This window comes from Phascolarctos cinereus, unplaced genomic scaffold (assembly GCF_003287225.1).
Source record: "Phascolarctos cinereus isolate Bilbo 61053 unplaced genomic scaffold, phaCin_HiC Scaffold_9;HRSCAF=440, whole genome shotgun sequence".
NCBI lineage: Eukaryota > Metazoa > Chordata > Mammalia > Diprotodontia > Phascolarctidae > Phascolarctos > Phascolarctos cinereus.
This window is the reverse complement of record NW_027556402.1, coordinates 107,450,420-107,477,994: the sequence shown is the minus strand read 5'-3', so window position 1 is coordinate 107,477,994 and position 27,575 is coordinate 107,450,420. Positions and strand designations below refer to the sequence as shown.

General features: G+C 37.8%; 1 protein-coding gene across 1 annotated transcript in view; it reads right to left on the bottom strand.

Moving 5' to 3' along the window:
* Nucleotides 1–27,575, bottom strand: part of IQCM (IQ motif containing M) — a 274,031-nt gene that overhangs the window by 149,630 nt on the left and 96,826 nt on the right. The window contains exon 5 of the mRNA XM_078148853.1: nt 15,677–15,726. Coding sequence (XP_078004979.1) covers nt 15,677–15,726 — 50 coding nt within the window. The remainder of the gene's footprint in view (nt 1–15,676; nt 15,727–27,575) is intronic.

Genomic DNA, 27,575 nt, shown 5'->3' with positions numbered 1-27,575 from the left:
CTTCCAACCATGGGTATATTTTCTCTCTCTCTATGCTCTCTTTCAGTAATCTTATCTGTTCCCATGAGTTTATCACTTCTATGAAGATGACTCCTATGTATGCATAGCCTATATAATCCAAACCCATGTCTATATCCTAAGCTCAAGTTCAGTGTTATCAACTGTCTATTGAACATTTCAAACTGGATGAACAATAGATATCTCAAATTCAACATGTTCGAAAGAGATCTCATCCTCCTCTTATCTACTGAAGACATCAACATCCTTCTAGTCTCCCACATTCAAAAGTTAAGCATTCTCCTTGACTCTGCACTCTTCCCCCTCTGTGCACACCCCCTCTGCTGCCAAATCTTACTGCTTGTAACTCCACAGCATCTCTTTTATCTGTCCTCTACTTACACCTTAGCCACCACCTTAACTCAAGCCCTCATCACCCTTGGCATGGACTTATTCAATGGCCTCCTAATTGGTCACCCTGCATCATCTCCCCTCTCTAATCAATTCTCCACACAGATGCCAAAATGATTTTTCTTAATCATAGATATGACCAAGTTATCCCCTTACTCAAAACACTCCAGTGGCTCCTTATTGCTTCTAAAATAAAATTAAAATTCTTCTTCCTCACCTTTGCCTCATAGAATTCTTTACTTCCTTTGGGATACAGCTCAAGTACTACCTTCTACATGAGGCATTTCTCAGTCCTTCAAATATTAATGCCCTCCTTCTCTAAACTACCTTGTTTTCATTTTCCATTAATTCTTTATATGCATATATGTATATAAAAACACACACATATACATATACATAAATAAACATCTAAGTATTAATACGTACATCTTCCTGATATACTATAAGCTTGTTGAAAACAGGGACCAATTAATTTTGTTTTAGTATCCTCAATGCCTAGCACACTTGCTGGTACATAGTAGGCACTTAATAGAGGATTATTGATTGAGACAAGGAGGGGAGATAGAGAATCATAATAAAAGCATGTAACCTGAAGAAAGATAGTGATGAATGAGTTTTCATGAGTAGAGTCCCTAACTCCAAAGGAATTCTAATAACTCTTGTGTTTAGCTGTGTCTAAGCACTTAATAATAATAATAATTATAATAATAACACTTATATGGAATTTTAAGGCTTGCAAAGCACTTGACATATATTACCATTTGTCCCTTACAACAGCCCTATGAGGTAGATGCTATTATTATACCTTTTTTCTTACAGATAAGGACACTGAGACTGAAAGATTAAGTAATTGGAGTAATGTCTCACAGCTAACAGTGTGTCATGTAGGGTTTGAACTCAAAATCCAATGCTCTATCCTATATCATGGATATCCAATCATGGCATACCTGCACAGGAAAGATAAGGGCAGCCCTGGGCCCAAATAGGTATTGACCAGAAAGAATCAGAATACAGAGACCAGAGGGCAGAGAAGGGTGAGCGTCTGAAATAGCAACAGGTAGTATTTAATTTATATTGTGCTCTAAGGTTTACTAAATACTATGCATACCTTATTGCATTTGATCCTTACAATGTCCTGCAAGACAAAAACTACAAATGTTATCACTGTTTTACAGATAAGGGAGGAGAAACTCAGGAAGGATATGAGTAGCTCACTCATGGCCACACAGAAAGGAAATATCAGAGGCAAGATGTGAAATCTAGGCAACTGGTCGGTAACCAATAGATCTGCAGGCAGAGCAGAGACAGAGCTAAGAGCAGAGTTGAGGAAAGCAATCAAGAATTGGACTTGTTGTAGGAAGTGAGAGAGGAAGGTGCAGTTAGTAGTAAAGGTATGTAAGTACCATTACCAGGAAACCCCAAGATAGCTAAGAAAGTTTGCTATCCCTGATTTAGTTGCTTTTACCTCTGCTTGTTCCTGGGGTATCAAATCCTGAAACATATTTGAAGGCTTGTAAGTAGATAGTAACTTAACAGGAAGAGAATAAGCACCTACTGTGTGCCAGGCACTGTGCTAAATACTTTCTAACTATTATCTCATTTTGTCCTAAGACAGCCCTGAGGGAGGTGCTATTATTATCTCCATTCTACAGCTGAAAAAATGGACAGAGTTTAAGTGACTTGCCCAGGGTCACACAGCTGAGGTCTAACCTGAACTCAGATCTTCCTGACTCCAGGTCTAGACCTCTAGGCTTTCTGCCCCCGCAATACTCTAAAAAACAACAACTCTGAAAGAGCTGTACAAACTAGCGAGTGCCAGGAGGAAGGAGAACATCAATTAGCAGATCCCAAACAATGGCTTTCCAAGGCCACAGTCTACTCTTGGCCAAACAAGGTGTCATCAAAGTGTTTTTACCTGGTCTCTCTTGTGAACTATTTAGCATATGAAGGCAATATGCACAAGAAGGAATGGTAACATGAGAAACCTGGGAAAAAATATCTCTCTAGACATTGAAAGGAATTGTACACAAATTTTCTAATATTGGAAACGCGGACTGCAAGATCAGGTATTCACAGATGATTAAACCACTATTGAATTTCTTCTGAGGATTAATAAAAGATGAAAAAGGAACCAAAGGAAAGATTATTACATAAGAAAAACAATTTTTAAAAGGGCAGGAGGCACTGAAATGAGAGGGCTGAAATCTACTCAAGGGAAAAGGTGAAGATGGAAAAGGTGTTTTCAAGGGTGCTAGAGGGGATGAGGCAGGTGTCAGCTGACAACTCCAGATTCTGAGATGTGAATTTTATGCCCATATTGTCAAATGACCAAATTCTCATTGTGTCAAGAAAGGAAAAAAATTTAGTTCATATTGAGTTTTTCCTCTGCTAAAGACATTAGGAACCCATATTCTTCTATACAGAGGCCCAAAATGCTATCAAACAGGAATGAAGACTTTTTCAATTCAATAAGACAAGCACTGGACAAGTATAAGTGGGCCAATCACTGTACTAGCAACTGATGATAGAAAGAGTAAAGAAAAGAAGAAATAATCCCTGCCCTCATGGAGGTTACATTCTATTGAGGGAAAATAATATTTATGCAAATAAGTAAATGAAAGCTAAATTTAAAATAAGTACAAAGTCATTTTAGGGTGGAGAAAAATGCTAACAATCAGGAAGAAGAGGCATTGAATGGAACTGTATGGGGAGGGGATGTTGATAACCACTTACCCCAGGTAAACTGCGGTCTGAAAGTCTGAAGAGGACTAGACTCCAAGGAGCTCCAAAATGGTAGCTTTTTTTTTCTTGTAGAGTTGGACTGGATTCAAATTATAGCCTCAAAGGTAAAAGGGTTGATGACTGATCCCTGAACCTATTTATCACATCTACAGATTGAATCTGAAGTCTCCACAATAGAAAGTACTTCCACTATGCATTAAAGAGCTATCACTTTTTGGGGAGGATTTTGAAGCAAATGAGTTAGGTACTTTCTTTAATGAGATTATGTATCTAGAAAGCTCAACAAAAGGAAGGTTTATCACTGAAATCATATTAATCTGCCCGGGATTAAAACAAGCTGCTGAAATACATCAACAGAGAATAAGAAGTTTATTCATAGACTACAATGAGATCTCTGACTCTTTTAAGTGCAAAGAAGTATTTATTTTTCTTTATTAAATAAATTTTACTAGAAAAAAACACTGATCACTTGGGGAGGAGGAGAAATACGCTTTCAACTTGACTTAAGGAAAAGATGGTTAGATAAAATAAATATTACAGATAGAAATAATAATAGCTAACATTAATATAGTGATTACTGTGTGAGAGGCACTGTGCTAAGTGCTTCATAATTATTATCTCATTTGATCCTCATAAAAATACTGGGAAGTAAGTGCTATTATTATCCCAATTTTACAGTTGAGGAAACTGAGGCATAGAGCAGTTACATGGCTTGCTCAGGGTCACACAAAAAGTATCTCAAGCCAGATTTAAACTCAAGGTCCACTGTGCCATCTAGTTGCCCTAGAAAATAACATGGCAATTATATAACCATGGTAGATAGATCACATACTCTACTTTTCCTCCCTGCTTGCAGTTTTTGCTGAGTGCTAGAGAGCCGATTCCATTTAACTGTGCTAGGTTGTTATTTTGCTTTATTTAATAATGCAAAATGCTTTGATACTTGAGATAAAAGATACCATATAAAAATAAATGAAAGGGAATTATGGAGAACACCATAAAGTTAATGGGATGGAGAGAAAGACACATGGCTATGAAAATACCAGGAGTCCTTTCAGAGAAAAGAGATCATCTGAGCCTTAACTTTTCCAACAACAACAAAAAAAAATGAATATACTGTAGTTCTTGATTAGTTCATTGTAAATTGTAAAAAAATTAATATCCATACTTGATCTAAAACTTTCACATGATCATATGACTTAAGGAATTTGCTTCAAGCCTCTCACTCCCAGAAAATGTTCTGTTGCAATAGCAGATTAAATGTATATTGCTGGGCAGCTTGAGAAAACTTAACATATATTTTCTATTACATAAAATGGCCACAAAAAAAAAGGTTTTCACAGCTCTATCTTAAACTTCAAAGAAACATTAATCTTGTTCTCTTCTAGAAAGAAAACAGATTCTCACATTCAGCTGAAGTGCCAGGGTCCTGGGACACTCTAAGTTGGATAACAAAACAAATTTGGTTTACAAAATGCCCATTGCCCACTTAACATGTACCTACAAGGAGCTCAGAGAGAGATGGAAAGGTTCCATAGATTCTAAATATTCATGAACAGCACTTTTTGCTGTTTGTAGCAAAAAAAATGTGGTAGATAAATATAATGGACAATTATTGCTCTCTAAGAAATGTTGAATTTAAGGAATCCAGAGCAAATGCAAAGAAAGCAGGACTAAGAGGAAAATATACACAATGACAATAATATTGTAAATAAAAATAACATTAAATCTTATGGCCACAGGAGAAATGGTGAAACATGCCTCCCACCTCTGTAGAGAAATTTAGGGGTATTAGAGACGCCAAATATTTCTTATGTATGCTATGTTGATTGCTTTGTCTAATTTTATATTTATGTGTGCATGTATGTATGGAAGAGTTCTATTACTAGATAAATCAGAGATGCAGTGTAATATATCAGGAAAAAACTGTGGTATTTAATATAAGACATTCATAAAAACTTTAAAAATAAAAATCTCATAAAAAAAAACCCAATCTCTACCAATTGAACAGAGATGGTATATAACCAAAAAATACCACTAATTTAGTAGGGCTATGACATCCAGGCAAAAGGTATCATTCTCATTCCATATTCAGCAAACGTTATCTAACTCACTTAATTCCACAGATTCCTGCAGGTAATGGCAGCATGCCTGTTAGCATCTGTTGCAGAAGATGAGGAAGTAGAGAAATTCACAGTGTCTGGCACATAGTAGGAGCTTAACAAATGTTATTGCTTGATTGACAAGATCTTCTACACCAAACCAACATATCCTTTGATACTCAGTGACTTCCATGTAAAAATAGCTTGGGGGAATGTGGCTGAAAACATGTCAGAAAATACAGTTCATGTTTAAGAAACAAAAGAAGCATAGACTTGTTTCATGCTCATAAAGCATAAATTCTTTCTCCCAGAAGAGTCAGGAGGAAATGCATCAAACTCTTATTTCTTTGTATTATCACAGCCTAACAAAGAAATCCTAAAGGTATTTGAATCTGAGCCTTATTATACACTCTCAGCAAATATTTCTAGGGAAAAGTGGCTTTGCATGCACATAAGAATAATATTTGCCATTCATTTTCCCCAATATTTTTCAAATCTTCTCAACTAAGGAAACTAGGGCAGCTCAGTGATGCAGTAGATAGAGTGTCAGGCCTGGTGTCAGGAAGATGAGTCTTCTTGAGTTCAAATGTGGCCTCAGATACTTAATATCTGTGTGACCCTGGGCAAGTCACTTAACCCTGTTTGCCTCAGTTTCCTCATCTGTAAAATGACCTGGAGAAGGAAATGGCAAACTGCTCCAGTATCTTTGCCAAGAAAACCTCACAAGGGGTCATGAAGAGTCAGACATGACTGAAATGACTGAATAAAAATAATAAAAGGGTTAAAACCCTTGACAAATGTAGATACACTGGGAACTCACTCACCAATTTAGAATTTTTATCTATTTTTTCATTCTTTTGTTTCTGTTTGACTGATTCTTGCTCTCTCATAGTCATTAGCTTCCATTTGCCCAATTCTAATTTTTCAACAAATTGTTTTCTTACATTAGATTTTGTACCTCCTTTTCCATTTGACCCATTTTATTTTTAAGGGAATTCTTCTCAGTGAGTTTTTGTACTTCCTTTTCTGTTTGGCCAACTCTGCTTTTTAAGGAGTTGTTTTGGGGGCAGCTAGATGGTGCAGTGGATAGAGCTCTGGCCTTAGAATCGGAAGAATCTGAGTTCAAATCTGGCCTTAAGACACTTAAAACTTCCTAGCTGTATGACCCTAGACAAGTCACTTAACCCCCAATTGCCTCACAAAAAAAGAGTTGCTCTCTTCAGTTAATTTTTGTCCTTCCTTTTCCAAGCTATTGACTCTTTCTTGCATACCTCTTATTTCTTTTCCCAATTTTTCTTCTACCTCTCTTATTTGATTTTTAAAATCCTTCTTGAGCTCTTCTAAGAAGGCTTTTTGCACTTCAGACCAGTTCATATTCCCTTTTGAGGTTCCAGATGTGGGTTTGTTGACAATGCTGCCCTCTGCAGAATTTCTGCCTCGATCTTCACTCTTCACATAATAAGCCTCTATGGTACGTTTCTTTTTGTTCATGGTGTTTTCTTATTTCCGGGTCTTTAAAAAGACTGAGATCTCCTACTGGTGAGCAGGGGGCACTGACCCAAGCTTCTTGTACTGGAAGCCCAGGACCTGGTCACTGGCTTGTGTGCTGGGGCTTCCAGTGCTGGCAGTTGGAGGCTATAGGGTTCTGGCAGCTTACCTGGTGTTGGGCTGGAATCAGCAACACTGAAACTCTAGGGGTAGGATTGGGTAGTCTGGGCCATGGAGGTTGCCTGCTCACCCAGGCCTTTCCTTTCACTTTCTTTGGCTCCTTGCAGATGGATGTTTTGCTGCTGGGGGATGTTTCTTAACCTGGGGCTTTCCCCCTTGGAGCTGTGCTTCTCAGAGTTTTGCTGAGGCACTGGGAAACTTGGCTGCCATAGAATGCCAGAGCACATGGTGGTTTTCAGAGCTTGTTTCCACTGGTTCCCCTGCCTTTACTGAGGCACTCAGGGGTCCTAGGGTTGGTGCTTGCCTGCTCTGCCACCTAGGGTTAAGGATCTCCCCCAGGTATGCTGAGGTGAAGCTTTCAGCTAGCTTGCTGGAATGCCTCCCATTCTGTACTGCTCCCCCTCCCCAGGGCAAGAGGGGCCTTTCTTGTTAATCCCTCTAGCTTCCTGGGCTACAGCACTGCTGTGCCCCATCTTTCTGCTGGTTCAGCTATTCCAGGATTTTTCCTGGGGCAATATTTTCCGGGCTTTCAGAGGTTAATGAGGGACAGTGAGAGCAACATACTTCTTACTCTGCTGTCTTGGTTCCTGGAAGCAGAACTCCCCAACTTAGATTTTCTAAAGATGTGTGCAGAAAAATATTCAAGTAGGGACAGAGAATGAAAGATAAATATTTTATTAAATGTCATGATCCTATAAGAATAGTGTCAGAATGAGATGAATACTAATGACAAAAAAAAAGCCATTTTAGCTAGGTTGGGGGCAAGAGGAAGCTCAAAGAATAGATAGGACTTGGTATGAAACTGAATGATCATAAAGAAAGGCAGAAAGAAGTAAGAACTAGTCAGGACTTCTTTTGTTTCTGTTTTCTTTACCAGATCTTTTATACTAGGAAGTAGAAAACAAAGCTTGTTAATAAGGAGTTGATTAGCAAAGTAAGTGAGATGATAAAGGAACATCTAGATGCTCTTAGTGGGCTCAAGGATCCATACAGAATGTCCTGACATGTGTTTGCTGAGTGTCTTGTTAGCGATTTTGAAAAATCATGGAGAATGGGAGAAATTACACAGAATTTGGGATGGATAAATGTTTTTGTGATCTTCCAAAAAAGGGAAGAAGGTAGAATATTCAAACTATAAACCAAGATATAAAAGAATGATGAGGGAACTGATGACATTTAGCTTATAAAAGAGAAAATTGGGGGAAGGTGAGGGAACAGGAGGAGAGAAGGGGAAAGGAGAAGAGAATTGATATCTATCTTTAAATGTTTGAAGGGCTAGCATATACCTGTTCTGCCTGGCTCTGGAGGCCAGGACTAGGAGGAATGATGTGAAGTTTCAGAGAGGTAAATTTAGGCCTGAAATAGAAAAGAAGAAGAAGAAGAAAAAAGAACTAATAACTAAAGCTTTCCGAAGGTGGAATGGGCCACTACTTCAGGGGGAAAGGGCGCCCCATTCCTGGAAACCTTCAAGCAGAGGCTGGATGCCCTCTTGTTGTTGTTCAGTTGTTTCAGTCACGTCCGACTCTTTGTGCTCTTTTTGGGGTTTTCTTGGCAAAGATGCTAAAGTGATTTGCCATTTCCTTCTCCAGCTCATTTTATAGATGAGGAAACTGAGGCCAACAGGGTTAAGTGACTTGTCTAAGGTCACACGGGTAATAAGTGTCTGAGGCTGGATTTGAACTCATGAAGATGAGTCTGTGATTTTAAGCCTAGTTATCTACCCGCTGTGCCATCTAGCTGCCTTTCCTCCCTCCCCATGTCTCTCGTTTGTTGGGGATTTGTAAAAGAAAGTCTCCATCACTTATAGTTTGGACTAGGAAGATACTGGCATCCCATCAAGCTAAGATTCTGTGAGATTGTGATTCTGACCAGGAATTTACTAGAGGCGGCGAAAAAGGACATTGTGGAAATGACTCAGCTTCAGTACAAGGGGATGAGGTAGGGAGAGGAAAAGAAGGGGCAAGTATAAGAAAGATCAGCTAATTTCTGACTGGACCTGCAAATGAGGGCCAGTAGGAGTTACAAATCACTTCAAGAAAGATTTCCCTAGGCTGAATGAGAAGCTACATGGTGTAGGGAGTGAATAGAGGGCTGGCCTCCTGGGTCAAATTCTGCCTCAGATACCTACTGGCTCTGTAACCCTGGCTCCATAACCCCAGCCCTATAACCCTGACTTCACAACCCTGGCCCTGTAACTTTGGCTCTATAAGCCTGGCTCTGTAATTGCTGGCTCCATAAGCCTGGCTCTGTAACCTTGGCTCCATAACCCTGGCTCTGTAAGGGCAGATCTTTTAACTTCTCAGGGGCCACAGGCAGCTCTCTAAGATTATAAGTTACAGATCAGTTCCTGATCTATGGAAAGTGATACCCTCACCATAGCAGGAGTTTCCCCACAATGATGAAATCACAGATTTAAAACAAGAAGAAAATATTTGTAGATCACAGGGGTTCTTAACCTAAAGTCCATGAACTGCAGCTAGGTGACACAGTGGATAGAGTGCTGAACTCAGAGGCAGGAAAAGTCATCTGCCTGAGTTCAAATCTTGCCTCAGATGCTTACTAGTTGTGCAACCCTGGGCAACTCACTTAACACTGTTTGCCTTGGTTTTCTCATCTGTAAAATGAAATGGAAAAGGAAATGGCAAACCACTTCAGTGTATTTGCCAAGAAAATCCCAAATGGGATCATGATGATTCCAATGACTGAAACAACCTTTCCAAGCTTCTTACACTTTACTCCCTTCCTCATATCCAGTAACACTGACCTTGCTGTTTCTTAAACTCAACACTCCACCTCCTGACTCTATGACTTTGGCTGTCCTTCATGTTTGACATGTTCTCCTTCCTCACTTTTGATTACTTGCTTCCTTCAGGACTCAGCCCCAATTCTACCCTCTGCAAGAAATCTTTCCCAGGCTTCTTTTCCATTACTGTTCCTCCTCCCAATATAGGCATTCTAATCCCCTGCCTCTGTGTTTATCTCCTATTAAGTTGTGTATATCTTATAGATACATTTTTAGTTACATGTTATCTCTTCCCAATGTGAGTTCCTTGAGAGTAAGAATTATATTTCTGCCTCTTCATATTTCTGGCACTTAGTACATTGACTGGTGTGGAGTCAATAATTGCTAACTGTTCATTTTACTGATTTCTTTCACCCAATCTGGGTCTTCCCAGGAGGAAGGGAAGACATTACCTAAGGAATATTTACCATACACATTGAATCCACATTTAAGCCACATATCCTTGTGCCCTGCCATCATCAATCCAACAATCACCTCCATCTCTCACCATCTGCAAGGACTGGCTGGCTTTTTGAAAGACTTGACCATTTTAACTGAATATGTATGTGTATCAACTGGCCTGTTTACAACACATGTATGTGGTGCTTGTAGTTACATATGTATAAGTTCTCTATTTTTTTCCTATAACTGGAGGGGAGGGATATAAATTCACATCCTTGCATACAGTTGCCTGGAAAAGGTGACGTATGTGTGACATTTTTCACCCTCGCACTGCATGAGGGTACATGAGAAACTAGCCACTATCATATTGAAGCTGACTGATGATGGAGGGAAGATGATAATGTATTATGCCTCATGCAGGCTACAAGGAGACCTCCAGCTGAGTGAGGATTCTGAAATTCCCCTCAAACGAGAGAAAAATCTTCAAGCCGGGCTCTTAAGAATGTATAGGAGCGGGGGAGGGGGGGGAGTGAAAGGAAGCAAACCCCAACATCCTCTAAATTATAAATTAAGTAGTTAAAATGAAATAAAACTTGAAATAAGGAACAAATGTGAATAATGAGTTTATTTAAAATTTCAGCAAAAAGGAAGTGGCTCTTGCCTCCAAATATTCATTATTTCTCTTTCTTTACACTCATTGTTCTGTTTTCACTCTTTCTGTCTCATCCCAGAATTTTATAGGTATATAGGTCAAGTCTACTTCTATAATATTTCTCACACCTTTCCTTCTACTCATAGCCACCACCCTAGCTCAGGTCCTCATCTCCTCTTGCTTGGGCTATTGCAATAGCCTCCTAATTGGGCTCTCTGCTTCCAGGTTTTCTACTCTCTAATCAATCTTTCACAAAGCTGTCAAAATAATCATCTCAAAGCATGGTTCTGATAATGTCATTCCTTTGCTCTAGAATCTTTAGTATCTCCCTACTGCCTTCATGCTAAAATACATACTCCACAGATTCTTAAAGTCCCACACAATCTAGCTCCAAGCTACCTTGCTAGACTTATTTCAAGTTATTCCCCATGATGCCCCCCCCCATGTCATAGTCAAATTTGTTTTCTTAACTGGAAATTGATTCAGCATAGCACCATTGCTATCTCCATGTTTTACATGTATTCTGCCTCCCTACCTATGCATGTTACAATCTCTAGATTCAAAGCTTACCTCTCCTAGAAATCCCCACCCTATGTTAGTGTTCTCTTCTGCCTCAAATTATCTTGTGTTATGTCTTTGCACTCCTTGTGCCTAGCATGACCTCTTTCATTTGTGAAATGACCATGGCAACATTCAAGAAAAGAAAATGGGGTGCCAAACATCACATAATTTTAGACCAGGGATTCTCAACCTGGGGTCCATGAACTTGTTTTACTTCATTTTGTTTTTAATGTTTTAATATTGTCATGTCTGACTCTCCGTAATGCCATTTGGGTTTTCTTGGCAAAGATCCTGGAGTGGTCTGCCATTTCCTTCTCCAGCTCATCTTACAGATGAGAGCATTGAGGCAGACAGGGTTAAATGACTTGCCCAGAGTCATACAGATAGAAAGTGTCTGAGGCCAAATTTGAACTCATGTCCTTCTGACTCCAAGGGCTAACACTCCATCCATTGCACCATCTAGATGCCCTACAACGTTTTTAATAAGTAAATTTCAATATCATTGTTTCCCATTGTAATCCTACACATTTTATTTTATGTATTCAAAAATATTATTCCAAGAAGGGTTTGTAGGCTTCACCAGTCTAACAAAGAGGAGTCCATGACACAAATAAGGTTAGGAACTCCTGTTTTAAATTATCCACAAAAACTAGCTTAGCTATTAGTGTTCTAAATATGAGAAACTACGGTGTAGCAACCAATGAATTGTTATAATATAAGTTGTCAACATTGACATTCCTGTTGTAAATGAAACCCAGAAACAAAAGGAAGTTATACCTAAAAAAAAAAAAAGGTGGCTCTCACAGATTCTCTCTGGAGAGGTAAAATAATTGGGAATATTGGATTTGCAATGCATCTAAAAGTGACTTACGTGGGAAATCTGGTCATCTTGTATCACATTGTTTGCTATAGGTATTCTAAAGAACTCTATCAAAAAATTGCAGTTTATATGACAACATCAATTACTTAGTCAGCAAACATTTAGTAAGCTCCTATCTGCGCCAAGCAGTGAACTAAGCAACACTGGGGATAAAAGGCTAAGCACAAGAGGGCTGCTCTCAAGAAGCATCCACTTTTACATCTGCTTCAGGGATGAAGAAGTAGAGGAATTCTGCAAAGAACTAGGTGAAACGCTGCAAATAAAACCAAAATGTGCTGTCACTTCATTGCAAATGTGAACATAGAGAAAGATAGTGTGTGTGTGTGTGTGTGTGTGTGTGTGTGTGTGTGTGTGTGTGTACACATATGAAAACAGAGTAAGAAATGAGAGGTTAGAGACTTATGGATTATAAAAAGGCCTCAAATCTACATATCATAAAAACTTGAAGTGCTAGATATGGTAAATACCAAATAATAGCATTTAAAATGAAATAAATTCCTATCATTTTAACCAACCTGACAGGTATGAGATGGTACCTCAGATTTGTTTTAATTTGCATTACTCTAATAGTGATTTAGAACACTTTTTCCTATGACTATATAATGCTTTAATTTCTTCTTCCAAAAACTGCCTGTGCCTCTGGTTCTTTAAAGACCATTTTTCAATTAGAGAATGACTCTTATTCTTATAAATTTGACTCAGTTCTCTATATATTTGAGATATGAAGCCTTTCTCTGAGAAATTGCCTATATTTTCCCCCCAGTTTTCTGCTTTCTTTCTAATCTTGGCTACATTGTTTTTATTTGTACAAAAAAATTAATTTAATATAACCAAAATTATCCATTTTATATCCTACAATGCTCTGTATCTTTATATTTTGAAACAAAAAAAATATTTAATTCATGTGGGAGTCATTTCCCAATTAGCTAGAAGAATTAAAATGAAATGAAGACATAGTGTACAGTTGAGGCCAACCCAGCCTGACCTATTTAAATGAGCTGATGATGTAGAAAAATGGAAATGGACAAAAGAACAAAACATTGGCATAAATTATTGCTGTTTCCTATTGAAGCTTAAGTGACATAAATTAATCACTTTTGCAAGAAGATCAAAAGAGTCCAGTATTTCTCCACCGCTAGCCTGAATTAGTGTAGATTTGTTCTCTAATAAACTGATCTTCAATATAACTACATGGCGATTTCTTTAAATACTAGGTTTGGGAGGCAGTTTAGCATAACACAAAGGGTGCCAAAACAGGGGTTAAGAGACATAAGGGTATCATCCCTTCCACAACCCAGCTAGATGATTGACTAAGTCACTTGGCACTCTCTTAGTCTGAGGGACCTGATCTACAAAACAAGAAGGCTGGACTAAATGATCTCCAGGGTCCCTTCCAGCTTTAACATTCTATTATCTGTCTATCTATCTATATGTATAGAGAGAGAAAGAGAAAGACGGGAAAGAGGAGGGAGAGAGAGAGAGAGAGAGAGTGAGAGAGAGAGATCAAGGTAGATGCCAAAAAGGTGAACTGTTTTGCCCAAGAAGACACAGACTACATCAAATTAAATGGTACTCAGTTGGTCAGGTTTGAGATCATACACAGCATTATCCTTTTCCTCCAAATAGTCAACTGTTTCATTTTAAGAAATTTGGTTTTCAAACTCAATCTTGAATAGGAAAGGTTTGTTCAAACTTATAATTTCTTTTTTTATTATTTTTTTTGTTGCATTGAGTTCTAAATTGAACTCTTTCACAACTGCTTTAGAGAAGGTCAACTATATATATATATACACACACAGACATATTTATATGTACTATATATGTATACACACACACACACGTGGAATCTTACATTGCATAATTCCATATATCAGTTTTTTTGCTGGAGGTAGATAACATTTTCCTTCATTATATTCTTCATAGTTGATTTGAATGACCATATTATTTAGAATAGCTTAGTAATTTATAGCTACTCTTAGAACAGTATTGCTGCTTTGTATACAATGTTTTCTTGCTTCTCTTGTTCTTCTGTTCTCTTGCTTGTTTATTTTATTCTGCATTATTTCATGCAAGTCTTTCCATGTTTTTCTAAAACCAACCTGCTCATCATTTCTTACAGCATAGTAGTACTCCATCACAATCATGTATCACAACTTATTCAGCCATTCCCTAATTGATGGGCATTTCCTCGCTTCCCAATTCTTTGCCACCAGAAAGAAAGCTGCTAAAAATGTTTTAGAAGATGTAAATTATTTCCCTTTTTCCCTGATAACCATGGGAAACAGACCTAATAGTGGTATTGCTGGGTCAGAAGGTATAAACAATTTTATAACTCTTTGGGCATCATTCCAAATTGCTCTACAAAATGCTTGGATCAGTTCACAATTTCACCAGCAAAGTATTAGTGTCCCAATTTTTCCACATGCCCTCCAACATTTGTGATTTTCCTTTCCCATCATTTTAACCAATCTGATAGGTATGAGATGGTACCTCAGATTTGTTTTAATTTGCATTCCTCTGATAGTGATCTAGAACACTTTTTCATATGACTATCGCTTTAATTTCTTCTTCCAAAAACTGCCTGTTCCTCTGGCCAGGAATGGTCCTTTAAAGATCATTTTTCAATTAGAGAATGATTCTTATTCTTATAAATTTGACTCAGTTCTCCATGTACTGGAGATATGAAGCCTTTCTCTGAGAAACTACCTATAATTTTCCCCCCATTTTCTACTTTCCTTCTAATCTTGGCTACGTTGGTTTTATTTGTACAAAAAAATTTAATTTAATATAATCAAAATTATCCACTTTACATTCTACAATGCTCTATATTTCTTGTTTATTCATAAATTCTTCTTTTTTCTATAAATCTGATAGGCAGTATGTTCCACGTTTTTTCTAATTTACTTACGATATCTCCCTTTATATCTTTGTCATATATCCATTTTGACCTTATCTTGGTAAATGATGTAAGATATTGGCCTATACCTAGTTTCTGCTGGACTGCTTTCCAGTTTTCATAGCAATTTTTACCAAATAAGTGAGTTTTACCAAGTAAGTGAGTTCTTAACCCAAAAGCTTAGATCTTTGTGTTAATGAAAAACAAAGTTAATATAATCATTAACTACTGTGTATTGTACACCTACTCTATTCCACTGATCCACAATTCTATTTCTTAGCTAACATCAGCTAATTTTGATAATTGCTGCCTTATGATAAAGTTTAAGATCTGGTACTGTTAGCCTTCCTTCCTTCATTTTTTTTTCATTAATTCCTTTGATAGTCTTGGACCTTTTGTTCTTCCAAATGAATTTTGTTATTATTTTTTCTAGCTCAATACAATAATTTTTGGTAATTTAATTGGGATGGCACTAAATAAGCAGATTAGCTTTGGTAGTCAAGCATAACTGTACTCTCATTGATAAAACTAAAAATAAATGTATTTGTACTTTTTCATAACAGTGGGAAAAACATTCCTATACCTTTTGTCTTCTTCTGTAATTTTCTTCTTCTTTTTACGCTTCTTTGATAACTAGGGGGAAAAAATAAAAGAGAGAAACTAAGAAACTGTAAGTTTATCAGTTCAATTTATCTTGTTTTAGATTTTCTTAAGAAAATATTATTTATTACATAGACATTTCACATATCAAGTTGCCCCCAACCAACATAATTTTTGCAAAAAAAAAGTTAATATATTATCACCATGCCACACTCTAAATTTTAGTTCTTATTGATATCCAAAAGTCAGACTCCAAAGACCAAGCCATCTCTGCTGTTAGAAATTCGCTTGACACCAAAAATTTAGTATCAAGCAGGTTTATTACAGAGAAAGTCCAGAGGATTTAGATGTTTCTGGCTAGAAGCCAGCTCCACTCCTCTTCAGGAGGGGTGGGCCCTGAGTGTTAAAGTGCAAATACTTTTATACAGTTAAATTCGGCGCAAAACCTCCCAGGCCCAGATTGGTCCATCCTTCCCAGGTTACATCTTTCCTTACATGTTTCCCCTTGATATGCTCAAGTATGTTCCTCTTCCCTTGGTCATACATCCCATGACTCGCTAATGAGGCTCTAATTTTATGCGGCGCAGTAACATTTTCAGGTGTCCTCAAGTTGACCCTAACTGGTCTGAGCTGGCTCGACCCTTATCTTGATTTTGGGGTCTTTTTGGAACCATCAACTTACTTTTTATTGGCTAAGCCTGAGCCCACCTACAGTGTACTACTTCCTGGAGCTGTTGTTCTTTAAATCTCTGCATTATTCTCTTTCTCCTGGAAATTTAACCTTTATCTGACTCTCACATCGGCCTTGGTAGACATAGAAATAGTTCCTTGTCCTTAGCTGCAACTCCTTTCATAGCTAAGAACATACTCCATTCAATTGAAGTAATTGGTACCTGCCAACATAATACACCCTACAGACGTGTTTTGTTCTTTTTTTTGCAGAACCCATCAACAGTAGATGATGGCTCCAATAGAAATATAATGCTCTCAGACTTAAAGCTAAAAGGTACCTTAGAGACCATTAAGTCCCATTGTCCTCTTTTTACAAATGAAAAAAACTGAGGTTGAAAAAGCTCAAGTCCCTTCCCTAAGGTTACACAGAAAGCAATGCTCAGAGGCAGGGCTTGAACCTAAGTCCTTTGACTTCTGAATGATTGCCTTCTATGGAAAGAGCCCCCATGGCAAATTCTGAGGAACTAAAATTCGAACAGAAATACAAAACACTGAATCAGTAACTAAAAAGTTTTGCCTCTTACTTGAGAGTCAACTACAGAGAGCTAAGGCTAAAGATTGACTGCCCCACTGAAATCGGTGACAGAGCCACATTTTAGATACCCTCTCAGCAGCTAAGCAGTCACCAAAATAACTAACAGCCCCAAAAAGGCAGGGGCACCTATTTTATAAGTCCACGTGGCTATTGGAAAGCATTTAGAGGTTTTTCAGAGAAAGTAAGCAACTAAGACTAAGAAGGAGAAAAGCAAATTATGAATTTTTTTAAGGAAATGACATATTCCTCTCTCAAAGCCCAAGTTTCACTCTGAAGTTCCACCATTATACTTACTCAAAAGTAAGATGACCAGTGTTAACAAATTCAATACAATTTTTGAAGCTAATGATTAATCTTACTTTTAATTTTTAATTTTTTTATTTTTAGGCAATTGGGGTTAAGTGTAACCTTACTTTTAAATATGTTAGTATGAGACAATAACTTCATGGATTTGTCCATGCCAATTCTCAAGCATTTGATACTTTCAGAATGAGCAGGCAAGCCAACTCTTCCCAAGGTAAGTGAACACTATCTACCCTAGGAGGATATCAGGCTTTTCTGTATTTCACCACCAAGATTTGAGGGTAATGCGGAGCTAGGAGGTGGATGGGGCTGGTAACTTGCATTTTTTAAAGGTGCTCACTAGATATACATGATCTCAATTCATGGTTTGGAAAAGAAAACATTTAAAACAGGAACACAAGTTTTCATCTTCTATCTTTTCACCCCAAACCATGTAGGGCAGTGTGTGCTTGGCTCAAAACAAACTGTTCACACTAGATATGACAATAACCCACTTGCCAACAGATTTTTTTCCTCCTCTGCTACTCCTTGGCAATGTCTATATCATGCAGGGTTATCAAAAGTGAAGGCTGCTGAATGAAATGTTCTCATTCTTACACAATTTCCCTTCCTAAGATTTTCTATGCATGACCTCCTTACAACATCTAACTGTTGTAGTTCCTTTCTTTCTGTTTATTTTCCTGGAATGGAAACTCCCTCCACTGATACAGATCTTGACCCCTCTTCCTGAGTTGCTACAACCCAAAAAATAATTCTCTATATGGTACCCTTCATGTAAAGATGTTCTTTTGACTTAACTGGACTGACCCCCTATTAAAAGACATGCATTTCCATAAGGGACTCATACTCTAAGTTTTTTCATCCAGTAAGACCTATTCTCGGGTGAGCCGAACCCAGCTCTCACCAGCTTGAGAGAGCCAATTGTTAAATTTTCAGTGTGAATGTGAATACACCTTGGGAATCTGCAAATGTTACAAATCAGGTTTTGATTTATTATTTTGTTGATTGTCTCAATTTAAGAAGGTGATGGAGGAAATGTTAATAATACAAATTAAATTTAATAGTGTGCCATGTATACATTTTTTTGAGAAACCAGTTGTTAAACATTTATTAGCACATCATCAGACTTACTTCGGCTTGTGTACTCATTTTGCCACAATGAGGCATCAAAGGAGGACTTTAGTTAGTAGAGTTTTTTCACAGAATGTTAGGGGAAACTTAGAGACAGTCTAATTTTAATACAATCTTTTGAGGGGAAGGGGAAGGAGAATTTATAGAGTACCTACTGCATGCTAGGTACTGTGATATTCCCTTTACAAATATTATCTCATTTGATCAGCAACTTATCTGCAACTTAGTTTTAGAACACTGCCCATGGGCATTAAGAAATTAAGTATCTTAATCAGGGTAATACTGCTAATATAGGTCAGAGATAGGATTCAAACCCAGGTCTTCCTGCCTCCAAAGCCAGTCCTCTAATAACTATGTCAAGTTGCCTCTCTGCCTCTAACAATTATTTTCTCATCCATTTCCAGCCTAAATCAAATTTACTCTAATACTTAATAACCTCTCTAGGCTTGTCCCATGGTATTTGATGAAATTCTTTTTTTCCTAAATACTTTCTCCACTCTCACAATTTATCTCATCACAAACTTCCTTCTGACCATTTACACAATATCAGTACAGCTGGTGCTTTACAACATTTCCATCTGCAGCTCCTCTCGAGAGCAGCTTTCCTGTATCTCTCAGCTCCATCAATTCTCCTCCTCTTTCCAAATCTCCTCTCAAAATACATCTTTTCTCCTCTTGCCAATACTCCTAATTTTTCTCATAGCCTAATAATTAAATTCTTGCATTGATTAACCATATGTCTTTAAACCACTCCTTTTTTTTTAAACTTAGTATCAAAAAGCCAGGCATGTCCCTGTACTAATCTATTATGGGCATGGCATTCAAGGCCACAGTTTACATAAGAAGGAATTTGCACGGACGCCTCTCTCCACCCACTGAGGGAAACTACATAAAAGGGATAGCTCTCCAGAGCAAGTGACTTTTTTTCTGCAAGAAGCAGCCAGTGACCCCTGGAGACACATACATAAACACCCCACTAAAGGTGAACTTAAGGGCTTGGTTAAAAATAGATTACTGTGAAGACAAAATCATTAGCAGCATATACATACAGGCTTATAAATTACACATTAACACATATGTGAGATAAACTGAAAAGCTTTTTCTGCCAAGGCCTGGAGACTGAGATTTGTGTTTCCCCTGCAAAAGTCAATCATGTCATTAACACCTTCTGGGAACAGCCCCAGGAGCTGGGATCTTCATACAGCTGGTGGTATGAGAAACCATCTCAACACAAGCCCCCGTGGGATAAAGCAACTCCTTCTACCCATGTACACAAAGGACACATACCAACAACAATAACAACAACAATAATAAAGATAACATTTTAAGGTTTACAAAATGCATTTTATTATTTCATCTGATCCTCACAACAGCCCTATAATGGAGGTGTTATGAAGATCTTCATTTTATAAATGGGGAAACTGAGGTACAAAAATATCGAATGACCTGCCTCAGATCACCTAGCTAATAAATGTCTGAAACAGGATTCTAATTCAAGATCTTCCAGAATCCAAGACCAGAGCCTAGCCACTTAGTCACCTAGCTGCCTCCCTGCCATGGGGGCCATATGTCACACCCACTATGGATCTCCTATTCTAGATGAATACACTAAAACAAGTTACCAACCAAAAATCACATATGTAGAAACAAAAGGAAGGGATAACCAACAAACAGCCCTCCTGCTTTATTGGAATCCATTCAATGTCAAGAGATCTTGATCCCAAGGGCCTCCCGTTTGTGGATCTTCTGCATGGGATTCATAGAAAAACCCAGACAAAAAGTCACGCAGAATAAGAAGTCATGGATGAGTTGTAAGCTGCACTGGTTGAGGGGGTGCACACATGAGGAGGTCACAGAGCCATCAAATAGAACAATAAATATGTCATGGAGAGACAAAGACCAAGAATTATGAGAGGAGGAAGGTTGTTAATAGCAGGTGGATAGAAAAAGGTTTGACGGAGGAATTCAAGGGGGAGGTGGCATTTGAGTTCACTGTTAAAGGTCAGTTGTAGCAAGTCATTAGCCTCAGTTTCCTCATCTGTAAAATGGAGATAATATCTACATACCCTCACAGAGTTGTTGTTAGAAAAGCATTTAGGTAATCACAATGCACTATACAGTTACGAGGAACTATTATTCTTATCATTATATTTGGCAAATTTACATGATTAACTAAATTCTGAGAAGCAGCATAGCTTAATGGACCAGTCCCAAGGCCAGGAAGACCAGGTTCAATTCACATCTCTGACAAATATTATGTGAACATAGGTTTACTCACTTAAACTTACAGTGCTCTAGGCAACTCTTTAAAACTATAAGTGTTGAATGAGGTGCTAACCTGCATTGGTAGGGGAAATTTTCTAACCCATGACTTCCCTGTACCAACGAAATCACGAGTCTAGTCCTTGTCTTTAAACTTCAATTCTAATTCCAGAATTTGTTATAATTTTCTCTCCCAAGAAATCTTTTGTAAGATTGTTACAAGTATTCCCAATGATTTACAAGTTTCACTTCCTTTATTTCTCACATCAAAGAAAACAAATTAATGAACACTTTGGCAAAAGAAAAGCAGGAATCTGAGATAAATGAAGAAAAGCATTGAACTGAACAACTCATCAATAGATCTCATAGTTGGCTCTTTGGATATAAAAACAAACCATGCCTGGGATCACAGAGAAAGGCCTAGAATCATAGAAAATTGGGAATTGAAGGGTCCAAGCTCCATGACTTCATAGCTATATGACTGTGGGCAACTCACTTAACCTCTCAATCCTCAGTTCCCTTATCTGCAAAATGAAGACTAAAAAATAAAATTATAGCACTGATGTCACAGGGATGCCATGAAAGAAAACCCTTACCACCTTAATGTACTATTAAAATTTGAGTTAAATTGATCTCACTCATATAACAAGGAGAGGAACACAATAGTGCAACAAGACCATATACTTTGGTTGTCCTGAAAGGGTAAAGGTCTGTAGTCTTTTCCAGAATAGTTTATTAGCTCTTCACATAGAGTATTGCTTCATTTTGGTTCCTGTGCAATCCTACATTTCCCTCCAAAAATTTATAGTTCAATGCTCCTTGACCTCCTTCCAATATATCCACTATCTCTAATGGTATTGATTACAATCCATCCATACCTTTTCTTCCTATGCAACTCTTATACATGATCTTCCATTAATCATTTACAAAAGATCTGCTCAAAATTTTGGAGACTCCCTTGGTCTTTTAATATTGAGTAGGTACCAGTGCAAGACTCAGATTTACTGATCTGTTATGCCTCCCTATTACTCATGACTGGCCTATTTCACTCTCTGATCACTGAGTTCCAGAATGATATGGTAACTGGTCAACAGCTTCAATAATCCCAGGCTACCAAGAGATGCTACTTCTCACTGGAAAACTACTGGTATTAAAGACAGTTCTTCAACAATATGGTAAACACAAACAACTCTGGAAGACTTCAGATTTCTTATCAATGAAGTAGACAACCATGATTCCAGGATTACCTCATGGAACCCTGAGGTGGAGATGTAGCCAACCTGGCTCTAGGAGGCTAGGTCCAGAGTATACCCACCATACTTGACTGTGAATGTTTGTTACAAGGGTTTTGTTTTATTTTCCCCCATTGAGGAGGGGCGTAGAGAGGAAGGGCGAAAAAAATGAATTGTTGTTAATGGGGAGAGGGGAGTTCAAAAGAAAGAAAAAGGTTCGTGTTGTAGTGTTGGTTGTTGATATTATTGTTGCTTCAGCCTGGCATCATTGAAAGTACTGCTCAGTTTCCCAAATACAAACCAGCCCATTCTCTTCTTCCTATTCAATTTGGAAACTACATACTATTCAGTTTGGGAATAGAAAACATTCACTGTCCTTATGTGATATCTAAGATATATGTACTAGTGAACTAGATCTGTAGGTTGGCTATACAATTGTATATCCTAAGCCTTGATAAGGGACATTCTTCATCCCTTTAGTTTCTCTTGTGTAGATTGGATTAGTAAATTCTTTTTGAGTGTTTGTGAATTTCATTAAGGAGACTCTGTAGCATTCAGAGATTCAAAGAATCTACACAATATTTTTGGTAAAAAGGAACATCTGCAAACCTGGTCATCTACAGAAAATATCTCTTCCATTTGGTCTGTCTTGGATTGCCTCCATTATAAAGCAGCATATATATCTCTATGTTTTATACCTCATTCGTTATTTAAAGAGAATCACTGGAAAAAAATAGTTATTATTGTGGTTGCATTCATCATGGAATGCTAGAAGAGAACCACTACATTTTTACTTGGTTCTACTCAGTCAAATGCTTGTCTACAGTCAAACAATGATCTACTTTCTCAACCTTTTGGTTAATTCTGTGACTGTAGAAAATCATTTGCAAAAACCTGTCTGTCCCATTCTTATAATTTCATAAAGGTAACATAGATATATATGTTTATCATTCTTTAAGGACTTTTTAGAAATTAGAAAATAGCTTTGGTAATTACTGGTGCCTTTTCAATGACTTGTAAGGTTTTTTCTTTCAGTTGTTCAGTACCATGCTCCATTTCAGATACTTTGAGAATCAATCCCTCAAAAGTACCAAAATCACCTCTGACATAGACTCCTTCTGTTAGCACTTGATTTCTTCCACTTATTCTTCCCATATTCATTTTCTATAATGATATTTTTACTTCCTAGCACATGAGGGGACTTAAGGGTTAGAGTTCAAATGTTCCAAGTTTCATAGTCATTCATGATGGAACTAGTTCTTTATAGAAATTCAATTTAATTAAATTCAACACGTTTAGTAAGTATCTATTCTGTGTACCAAGCACTGTAGTAGGAGCTGGGGAGACAAAGACAATAAATGAAAAGCCTGATGGATTTATTTTATTATTTCACTTATTTGTTGTCCTTTTTTCTGTATTCACTTATTTACATTTTAAGAATGATTTGGGTTAACTGAGTCTCATACTAAGTTTTGTACAGGCTCCTTTTTTTCCACTAATGCTCTTTGTTCTTTTAAGAGGAGATGTTGTTTATAATTTTCTATTGTCATTCTCTGTAAGATTTCGCATATAAATTTAAAATCATTTCCAGTATTTTTTGTTGACCATGTTGCTCTTCTTTTCATATCAAATATTTGAGAATCAAAACAGTTATTGGGCTCATTCATACTCCGTATTGTGGTGATGTCTCTACATGTATAAATTTCTGTAGGAAATGGTATTAGGCAAGGGAACTCTTAGATGAGAAAATTCCCTTTACAAGTGTAGATTGGGACCATCTCAAATATGATTAGTCTTTTTTTTTAGTTTCAAAAAGCTTTTATTTGTGGCTTCCTTAAAGCCAAAATATCAGAAAACAATCCACTGAAGATACAACATTTCATAATAAAGAAGTGGTATCTTTATCCTTTCCCTTCCCTTGAGTATACATGCTTTCATCTTGTTATAAACATTTAAGAGCAATTTTCCATGTCTAGATACACAACTTGCTTAAAAAGGCATCCATAAATAAGGGCCCTCCACTATTCTGCACATCACTTAGCAGGCACTGTGCAGCTTCTCTGTAGTCTCAACCACACACTGTAACATAATTAGAAAGCTCTTTTGGCCAATATAACAAAATATTTTAAGGTTGTATTCTACTTCCCTGTTACCTCCTGGAAAGAGAAGATTCTTTAAGTCTTTCCTAACTGTGGTTAGAACACAACATTTGAGGGGGGAAAAAACACTATCTGAAACACCTAAATTATTACAAGTTGTTGGTTGTAAACTCAGGGAGGTAAAACACAAAATCAGACATGTTAAATTATCTCCTCAAATGGATAATCAGAAAAAGAGATGATTTGTCTATCAGGTCAGTTAAAGAAGTCCTGTTCCTACAGTGCTCCTAAGTAGTCCCTTTCCTAGATGCCAACCATACTAGTTGGCTGATAAGGGAGATTGCAACAGAGCTCACAAAGATTGAAGTCCCTCGGGCAGCTAGGTGGTGCAATGGATAGAGAATTAACCCTGGAGTCAGGAGGACCTAAGTTCGAGTCCAGTCTCAGACCAGACACTTGATACTTACTAGCTGTGTGACCCTGGGCAAGTCACTTAATCCCAATTTCCTCACCCCCCCAAAAAAAATGTAAGTCCCAAACAGTGCCATCCCAGAGACAGCCAGCAGAACAAGGGAGTTCAACGACTCAAGTGAAATGCTAGTAAAGGCACAAGGAGAAGAATCATGGGTGACTTTTAGTGCCATTTTCATTTAACAAGCCATTGGTAGAACAGCCCCCAAACTCCTGACTTTCATCACCCCAAGATGTTTAAATCCATTACTGAAAGAAGACATGATTGGCAGACTGGTATCCCTTCTGGTAGAGATCTTCAGGGGAGCCCCAGCCAGACCCCAGCATGGTCTTCCTGCAATAACCTACAGCTGAGGGACATACCATAGGTATTTCTTACCTGAAGAGAGCTCTTTGATGAAGATACTTTTAGGAAACAGTTTTTTGGCCTCCTCTTCAGAGATAGTTGGAAAACCATGATTCTATCCCCACATTTCCAGTCAATAGAAGTAGTAATCTTCTTGTATGCAGTCAACAGAAGGGAATCAACCACTCTGAGGATCTCGTCAAAGTTCCTGCCAGTAGTTGGTGGGTAAAAGATAGACAGCTTCAACAATGTCAGAAGCACACCCTGCCCACCCTTTCATTTGGGTCTAACATGCCCAACTAGATGGCAAGGTCCCATTTATGATCATCAATGGTGGAGTAAGGCAGCTTCTCTGTGGGCTCATCTCCATTGTGTGTATTGATATCCTTATTCGAGGTAAGATGGTCTTGGACAGAGTCAATAGAAAGGGCAATCATCTTAACATTCCACTTTGCAAATTCTGGGGCCAGCTTTGCAGCACAGCCCAGCTCTGTTGTGCACAATGGAGTAAAATTCCGAGGGTGGGAGAAGAGAATGCTCCATGAGTCTCTGAGGAAGTCATGGAAACGGATGTGGCCAGTCATGGTGTCTGCCTCGAAGTTGGGGGCCTAGTCTCAGAGCAGCAGACCTTCAGGCATGGTGGCAGCAGTGAGGGGCAAGACGACCGAGAAGAGGAGGAGGAGCCGCAGACAAAGTGGGCGCTCATTAGTTCATGATGAGTCTTATAGAGAGTTGCACAGAACGTTGAGAGGTTGAGAGAATTACCCAGGATAATATAGTCACTATATGCCAAAGGCCACACTTGAACCCAGGTCTTTCTGGCTTTTGTATTAGATTAGATTTGAGTGGTTGTGATTATATGCATTAATTTCTACTACCTGCAGCTCACTATGCTAAGTACTGGAGATACAAAACTAAAAGTGGCAGTCCCCACTTTCAAGGAGTGCCTGTTCTACTAGAGAAAATACGGTAAACATAAGTAAGTATAATAAACAAGACAGGAAGTAGTCTTGGCAATGAGAAGACACCTAGAGTACCCGAGGACAAACTATTCAGCCACCATCTATCTCAGGTCCAAAAAATATGATTAAGGAATCAAACTGGATTTGATGACCGACCAGTCAAAAGAGTTTGACAATCCACCCATTGGATCACAGGATTTAGAGCTGGAAAAGATCTTAGAAATTAACTCAAATAGTCATTTTATAAATGGAAAAGCTGAGACTAATAGAGTTAACTGTACAAGGTCACAGAACTGTATAGAGCTAGAAATTAAACCCCACTGCTTAGATTCCAGGTTCCGAGTTCCTTCAACTATTTAATCAGGGCTGTGCTGGATCCAATTCATACCAGATCTCAAGAGCTAATTGTGCAATTTTTCCCTCAGAACATAGCATACTCTACAGATCAGGGCTTGATTTGTTGTTTCATTGATTGCCTTGATTTAAAAAAGTAATGGGGAAAACAGTAATTCAGATTTAACTTTAAAGTGTATCATGCATGCATTTTTTAAAGAACTAGTTGTTAAACATTTACCAGCACATTCCTGAATACAACCCTAATTGCTAATAATAATAGGTGGCATTTACACAGTGCATTTTAGATTTGCAAGATACTTTATATGTATTATCTCATGTAAAGCTTCCAAAAAATTCTATGAGGTAGGTGTCAGCACGATGATTTTCCTTTATTGGCAGAGGGAGCATGAGTAAAATGCAAGATTTGTTATTAGAACACTATGGTTTAAACGCTGCCTCAGACATTTATGAGCTATATGGCTGAGGGCAAGTCCCTTTAACCAGTCTGAGCCTCAAGCAAGACTCCAAGACATTTCTAGTAAGTTATAGATGACTCACAATCTGTGTAGTACAGGGAGTGCCCACACCAATAAAATCAAAGAGCCTTGACATGAGGTAAAGGTAAAAGCAGTCAATCTATATACTCCTCCCAGAGTTGTTGTGAAGATAAAATGAGATGCATTTGTAAAATGCTTTGCAAACCTTAAAGTGCTATATAAATGCTAATTATTATTATAATTATTATCGTGATTACGATATGGCAGACATTGGAGATACAAAAACAAAAACAAAAAAAAAATTAAAAGTACCTGCTTTCATAAATGCCATGATAAGTTTCAAAATACTTTCTCTCCTCTGGACAGAAAAGCTAAGCCCAATAGTGGTAGTAATAGTAACAATAAACAGCTCATATTGAAGTGATACTTTAAGGTTCACAAAGTGCATTTCTCTCAATAAACGATGAGGTAGGGAATGCGAACTATTATTTCCCCATTCTGTAGATGAGGAAATTGAGATTCTTAGAAATTAAATGATCACACAGCTGATGGTCCTACAGATAATGAGTGAGTGAGGCAGTATTTAAACCTGGGTTCCTTGACTTGAAGTCCAGTGTTCTGTCCATTCTACTCATGCTTTCTCTCTGCACAAGGAGATACAATAGCTATCCCGCTCACACACCGTAAGTCTTGTCATTGTTTTAGGCAGATGAAAAATTCAGAAATCAACACTTTAATCCTGTTTCTGATACTTCACTTTGTTCAGATGTTCCCATCACCGCAACCATCATCACCTTCACTAACAATTTACTTTTGTTCAGTCCTTCATAACAACTGTTACAAAGCTTTGTGATCATATACTTTTATGTTAAAGAGACAGATTTTTATACAACATAATTTCAAATTGGGTTATTGGTTTTTTTTGGCAACTGGGATTAAGTGACTTGCCCTGGGTCACACCATTAGTAGTGTCAAG